At 49.8% G+C, this 7,480-nt stretch overlaps 1 protein-coding gene across 1 annotated transcript; it reads left to right on the top strand.

The window, feature by feature from the left end:
• Nucleotides 1-915: 915 nt before the first annotated feature.
• LOC109733711 (type I inositol polyphosphate 5-phosphatase 5-like) lies at nt 916-4,071 on the top strand. The gene is made up of 8 exons (XM_020292931.3): nt 916-1,105; nt 1,198-1,255; nt 1,347-1,446; nt 1,573-1,677; nt 1,815-2,645; nt 2,733-2,841; nt 2,927-3,075; nt 3,169-4,071. Exons 2-8 carry the CDS (start codon nt 1,210-1,212, stop codon nt 3,389-3,391), a joined length of 1,563 nt encoding a protein of 520 aa, XP_020148520.1. The 5' UTR covers nt 916-1,105; nt 1,198-1,209; the 3' UTR covers nt 3,392-4,071.
• The last annotated feature ends 3,409 nt before the right edge of the window (nt 4,072-7,480 follow it).

The following is a 7,480-nucleotide window of genomic DNA, read 5'->3' as shown; positions in this document are numbered from 1 at the left end:
TAGGCGCCTTCCGTCCAATGAGTGGATGACATCTGTCCCAACGATGAGCCGACACGTGTTTCCTCTAGCCAATGATGATTTTACACGTGGAAAATCCCCATTGGTCGGGGCTGTTAACGGGTTATCGGATCCAAAACCCGACCCGATAGCTTAACGGCGTTCCGTTACGGTGGATGCCACGTGTCGGTCACCCTTGACGAAAGCACTTCTGTGGCGCGATTTATCGTCATGGAAGTGGACACTTCCGTGATGAAAATTTTGGTAATGTCATGGAACACTTCTACGACAGCACAGGTATGACTATCTTGATTCTGTCATAAATTTGTCATGGATGTACATGCATGACAAAAAACGCGACCTACTGTGACAAACACGTATCATCACGGAAGTGTATTTTTTTCGTGCGTAATCAAGAGAGGTCTATCTATGCTTCTTTAGTTAAAGAGATTAGATATCTCTTATCTCTTCGTGAAAACTGTATTACTCATATAAGCCGTTCTCAAAATAATGTTAGCGATAGCTTAGTGAATTTCCATCGCGTAGAGGGTAGAACAATGACTTGGATAGGTTCTGGCCCTGCGTGTGCACTGGAACTAGCTTCTGCTGATTGTAACACTGTTATGGTTTGAGTAATACAAGTTTTTCACGCGCAAAAGAAAAGAAAAAAAAGAGAGAGAAACAATAGGGAAAGCTGATGTTTTCCACTGTGATTTTCAGATTGAGAAAACGCCATAGCAAAACCCGTCGTTTATTACGGCTGTTTCTTCTCACGAAAATAGAAAAGAAGAAGAGGAGAAAAACAGGTGTCCGGTAGCTAGGCTGTTGAACGACGAGCACCAACTCCCTGCATGCCCGGCGGTTTGCTGCAGCCAAGTCCCTCCCTGCCACCCAGTTTTCCTCCCCGTTTCCCCCGCCCCTAGCCTCGCCACGATCCTCTTCTGCTCCGAGGAACCAAAAATTTCCCTCCACGACATCCTCTCGATCAAAGCGGCGGCAATGCCGTAGCCAGCCACGTACTACGCCGATCGAATGCCGGCCAAGCCATGGTCGACGCCTCGCGCCCTCACACACCGGACGACGTGAACCGCGGCGATCGGCAGGAAAGGTAAGATCGATCTCGATCTCGACAAGGAAGATAGTGGATGAATTTGAGTGGGCGCTTTTCTGATTTGGCATTATCTTTCTTCTTCCTTCCAGCGCATCATCACCATGTCCAACATCTTCGGCAAGAAAGGGAAGAGTTTCGGCGGTCCAGGTTAGAAATCAGTTCCCCATTTAGATCCATTCTGCATTTCCAACATCTTAGGGCGCTTTTCGATACAAACGTAACGAACATACGTTTGCAGATTCGCCGCACAGTCGTGCGGCACGCGTGCGGTTCAAGAGCGCGAGCCTGAACTGCGTCGACTCGCCCAAGAAGCAGAATGACGACACCTGCAAATACAGGTAGAGTTGGATTGACTCTTCGACAGTCCTCAGTTTGGTTATCTGATCTCTGAATCTTGGCCTGGATAAATATATTTCTATTCAAGATGTTTGTGAGAATTCACCACATGGAAATATTGCACGCAGGGTGTTCGTTGGTACGTGGAACGTGGGAGGGAAGAACCCGAACGACGGGCTTAACCTGCAGGACTTCCTGCAGGTGGACGAGTCCTCCGACATTTACGTCTTAGGGTAATGCGCGCCATGGCACTTCCTCGTGTGTATGTATTGATTCATGAGTTTGATGGTGCAATGGCGATGTATGTATCATCGCTTTGCCATCTTCCATCATGGCGTATGTGGGGTTCTGACCGACGCTGTATGAGTAGGTTTCAGGAGATCGTCCCCCTGACCGCCGGCAACGTGCTGGTCCTGGAGGACAACGAGCCGGCGGCGAGGTGGCTGGCGCTCATCCACCAGGCGCTCAACCACCCGCAGGAGCAGCCGGACAGCGACGAGCCGCCGGAGCCTGGCCCCGCCGACGCCGGCCGGCAGCAGAACCGGCGGCGCGACGCCGTGGCCACCAGGTCCTCCAGCGGCAACCTCTTCTTCCAGACGCCGTCGCTCAAGCTCGTCAGCAGCAGCTACCGCGTCGACAGCGCGCTCGTCAAGACCTGCAACTGCTCCGCGGAGGCGTCCCTGCAGCGCCGCCGCGCCACGGAGGTGCGCGAGTCCGTGTACCGCGCCGCCGAGACGCCCCCCGCGAGCACGGCCGCCGAGGCGACGTCGACGTCGACGTCGGCCGGCGGCTGGGACGACGAAGGCGCCGCCGGATCGCCGGGGCAGTGCGAGCCGACGGCGGCGGACGGCGGCGGCATGAGCTACTGCCTGATCGCGAGCAAGCAGATGGTGGGGCTGTTCCTGTCGGTGTGGGTGAAGAAGGAGCTGGTGGAGCACGTGGGGCACCTCCGGGTGGACTGCGTCGGCCGGGGCATCATGCGCTGGCTGGGCAACAAGGGGTGCATCGCCATGAGCATGACGCTGCACCACACCAGCCTCTGCTTCGTGTGCAGCCACCTGGCCTCCGGCGAGAAGGAGGGCGACGAGGTCCGGAGGAACGCCGACGTCGCCGAGATCCTCAAGAGCGCGCACTTCCCCCGCGCATGCAAGTCCTCCGCCGCCCACCAGCGCGTCCTCCCCGAGCGGATCCTCGAGCACGAGTACGTTCCTAGCTATCTCGTTGACAATCTTCACCATTAATCTGGCTCTGACAAGCAAAAATTCTTCCATTGATTGATGCGCAACAGCAAGATGATCTGGCTCGGGGACCTCAACTACCGAGTCTCCCTGAGCTACGAGGAGACGAGGACGTTGCTGGAGGAGAACGACTGGGACGCTCTGCTGGAGAAGGACCAGGTACCGTCTGAACTCTGAACTGCAAATTTTCTTCAGAAACTGCACGCCTATCTCTGACTCAATGGCCGGCTTCGTTGCAATGCAGCTGATGATCGAGAGGGAGGCGGGGAGGGTGTTCGGGGGCTGGAAGGAGGGCAAGATCAGCTTCGCGCCGACGTACAAGTACACGCAGAACTCCGACGCGTACGCCGGCGAGACGGTCAAGTCCAAGAAGAAGCGGCGAACCCCGGCATGGTACGTACTCCCTGCGAATGCCGCCGGCGGTTGTAAGCTTAGCTTAGGTCTGACACTCGAAAGGGATTACTGAGGAGTGCCATGCCAGCGTAGGTGCGACCGGATACTGTGGCACGGCGAAGGCATCGAGCAGCTGCAGTACCTGCGGGGCGAGTCCAGGTTCTCCGACCACCGGCCGGTCTGGGGCGTGTTCGCCGTCGAGGTGGAGGCCGGCGGCGGCAGGATGAGGAACTGCTACTCGATGTCCGCGCGGATCGGCCACGACAAGCCGGGGTCGCCGCAGAGGCACGGCGGCTCCGTCGAGCCCTCGTCGTAGCTGCATGCGGCCTTGTAGTTGTACTTGTATGTATGATGTAGCTTAATCTGCTAAAGGGTCAGGAAAGATTTGGAGCCACCACTGACAGGTTGAGATCGCAGCTCGATCTTGTCAGGCTAATGTATGTTACTACTAACTGAAAACTAATAAAAGGGTCTAACTATATTAACAATCTTGATTTTAAGGTAGCTGAAGTATAAGTGAAAATAGACAGGAGCTCCTTAAATTAAAAAAAGTACCAAGAAAATTCAAAAAACCCAGGAATCTTGGATATCAAACTTGGGTGCCCAATCTACTTCCGTGTGAAGTTTCGTGAAAAAATAACAGAAAATGTATCCTGGGCTAGAAAAAATATGATCCATCTAAACCGTTCTTTTCTAGTATATTACTAGCTTAACCCGCGTGGCGACACGCTGCACCCGACGATCAGTCTATATGTAGACTATGGTCTAATTAGGCAACAGAGTAATAAACAAACATTCGCTATCAATTAAAGGGAGGGATAACAATATATAAAAAGGTTGAAGATGACAAAGAAGTAGATTTACTACAACAATGCAAATCCATGGACACAAAGAGAACGACTAATATTTGCACACCTCTAAGAAGAACTACTTATTGAAACCATATACATCCACTCTACATAATGGCTGTACATGGAGATACAAACACACCGTAATAAGAAGCCGCAAATATCTTTCACTGGATTAGATCATCCTGGTATAACCTCTTGCAGGATTAGTGCCGGTAATAAAATGATACAGAGCTTTTTCAAATTCTTGGACACGGCCGACAGGTGGATACGCTCCTGTGCATGTGATGATAGGATCCTCGCTATGATGGAGTGGCAACACATCGGAGAACTTGTTGCATATCTTGGCTAAAATCATTGTTTGCCTTCACTAGTAGAAAAAGGGTCAAATGTCAAGCACATTAGTGCCGGTTTGATTTTGAGCCGGCACTAATGTGTGCATTAGTGCCGGTTCCAACGGCTAGCCGGCCGCTCTCATTAGTACCGGTTTGTGGCGAACCTTTAGCACCGGTTCGTGCCACGGACCGGTACTAAAGTGAGTTGTGGCAGGATGTTGTCAGTCCGAGGCCCCTCTAGCACCTTTAGCACCGGTTCGTGCCACGAACCGGTGCTAAAGGTCGTCCTACATAAACCCTTCGTCCACCCGAGCTCGCTCTGTTCTTCCCCTTTCCCCTCTCCTCTCTGTTCTCCCCTCTTCCTCTCGAGCTCATCACACATTTCGCCCAAAAATTGTCAAGATTTGAAGGCCCCATCCATTCAAATGATCACAAAGGTTAGCAACTTTGTCCTTTCATCTCTCATTGCTAGATTAGCTCTTGCAATGCTTTGTATAGTGATTAATTTATGAGTTTAGTAATTTGGGAGGAAATATATGTGCTAGTATTTGATTTATATGCAATTTGAGGTCAAAAATAACACTTAGTTTGCATATGTAGGTGTGGTTTACTTAGTGCCTTCTAAATCTCCGTCGTAACCACCGTCGATCGCCCACACCGTTCCGTCGCCGGCACCACCTTGTGGTGGGCCTCTTGTTCATGAATGTTTTACATTACCAAATTGATGTTTGTGTGATTTGGATATATAGTTACTCGTATAATTATCTTACCCGTACGTTGTTTGTTATACATAGTGCCATGGTTTTGATATCCGTCCCCGTCGGCCCTCGTCCTTGTTATGATTCAGATGTGGTATATTCTCTTTTAAAACTAGTTGTTGCATTTCGTGTTTATGACAAATTATGCCCATCAAGTGGACATAGATATTTTTATCTAGGAGGTTTGTGAACCGGAAATTCCAACCGACCCTATTGTTGAGAGGTTAAATTTAGTTGAAAGAGAAAACGAGTATTTGAAAGAAAAATTGAAAAGAATTGAGGGGGAGAAGATGGAATTGGAGTTGCATGTTGCCGATGTTGTCGATGATCACAAGATCAAGATGGAGAAAATGCGCTTGAAGATTAGAAAGATTAAAAAATATGCCATTGATAGTGAGGCTTGGTATCATTATGCTGTTGGATCAATTGTTACCTTAGTTGCGATCTTGATCGCATTTGTTGTTGCATTTAAATGCTTTAGTTAGAGAGTTATTTGTTTGTTGCATTTAAGTGTTGTATGAACTTTATGTATGAACTTGTATTAATTTGGTCTTTTCGGTGTTGTGTAATGAAGATGAGCCGACAATGGATGTACGATGACCGATGCTCTCCCGAGTTCATTAATGGCGTGCAAACTTTTCTGCTTGCGGCTGAGGCAAACAAGCGGGCGGATGGTTTTATGCCTTGTCCATGTGCTGTCTGTAAGAATGATCACAATTACTCTACGTCAAGAACCATTCACGTCCACCTGATTAAGTCCGGTTTCATGCCCCACTATAATGTTTGGACCAAGCACGGAGAAAGAGGGGTTATGATGGAAGACAATGAAGAAGAAGAGGACGACGACAGCTATCCTGGCCATGGGTTCCCTGAATACGATGATACAACAATGGGGGAAGAAGCTGAGCCGGCAATGCGGGAAGAAGCTGAAGAAGAGGCATCAGATGAGCCCGCTGATGATCTAGGTCGGGCCATTGCCGATGCAAAGAGAAACTGCGCAAGTGATTTGAAGAAGAAGAAGTTGCAACGCATGTTAGAGGATCACAAGAAATTGTTGTACCCGAATTGCGAAGCTGACAAGAAAAAGTTGGGAACCACACTGGAATTGCTGCAATGGAAGGCAGAGAATGGTGTATCTGACAAGGGATTTGGAAAGTTGCTGGTAATAATAAAGAATATGCTTCCGAAGGACAACGAATTGCCCGAGAGTACGTACGAAGCAAAGAAAGTTGTCTGCCCTCTAGGGTTAGAGGTGCAGAAGATACATGCATGCCCTAATGACTGCATCCTCTACCGTGGTGAGTACGAGGATTTGAACGCTTGCCCGGTATGCGGTGCATTGCGCTATAAGATCAGCCGCGATGACCCTGGTGATGTCGAGGGCGAGCGCCCCAGGAAGAAGATTCCTGCCAAGGTGATGTGGTATGCTCCTATAATACCACGGTTGAAACGTTTGTTCCAAACACAAAGAGCATGCCAAGGCGATGCGATGGCACAGAGAAGACCGTAAGAAAGACGAAAAGTTGAGAGTACCCGCTGACGGGTCGAAGTGGAGAAAAATCGAGAGAAAGTACGGAAAGGAGTTTGCAGATGACGCAAGGAACGTACGGTTTGGTCTAAGCGCAGATGGCATTAATCCTTTTGGGGAGCAGAGCAGCAACCATAGCACCTGGCCTGTGACTCTATGTCTGTATAACCTTCCTCCTTGGTTGTGCATGAAGCGAAAGTTCATTATGATGACAGTGCTCATCCAAGGCCCTAAGCAACCCGGCAACGACATTGATGTGTACCTAAGGCCATTAGTTGAAGAACTCTTACAGCTGTGGAATGGAACAGGTGTACGTGCGTGGGATGAGCACATGGGGGAAGAATTTGACCTAAAGGCGTTGCTGTTCGTGACCATCAATGATTGGCCTGCTCTCAGTAACCTTTCAGGACAGACAAACAAGGGATACCGCGCATGCACGCACTGTTTGGATGATACCGACATTATATATTTGAACAATTGTAGGAAGAATGTGTACCTGGGACATCGTCGATTTCTTCCGAGCAGGCATCCCGTAAGAAAGAAAGGCAAGCATTTCAAAGGTGAGGCGGATCACCGGACGAAGCCTCGCCATCGTACTGGTGCTGATGTACATGATATGGTCAAGGATTTGAAGGTAGTCTTTGGAAAGGGTCCTGGCGGACAACCTGTTCTGAATGACGCTGACGGACGCGCACCCATGTGGAAGAAGAAATCTATATTTTGGGACCTGCCCTATTGGAAAGACCTAGAGGTCCGCTCCGCAATCGACGTGATGCACGTGACGAAGAATCTTTGCGTGACCCTGCTTGGCTTCTTGAGCGTGTATGGGAAGACAAAAGATACACCTGAGGCACGGGAGGACCAACAACGTATGCACGGAAAAGACGACATACATCAGGGTCATGCCAGCTACGCTCTTACCAAAGAAGAGACGGA

This window comes from Aegilops tauschii, chromosome 7 (assembly GCF_002575655.3).
Source record: "Aegilops tauschii subsp. strangulata cultivar AL8/78 chromosome 7, Aet v6.0, whole genome shotgun sequence".
Lineage (NCBI taxonomy): Eukaryota > Viridiplantae > Streptophyta > Magnoliopsida > Poales > Poaceae > Aegilops > Aegilops tauschii.
This window is presented reverse-complemented; position numbering and strand designations above follow the sequence as displayed.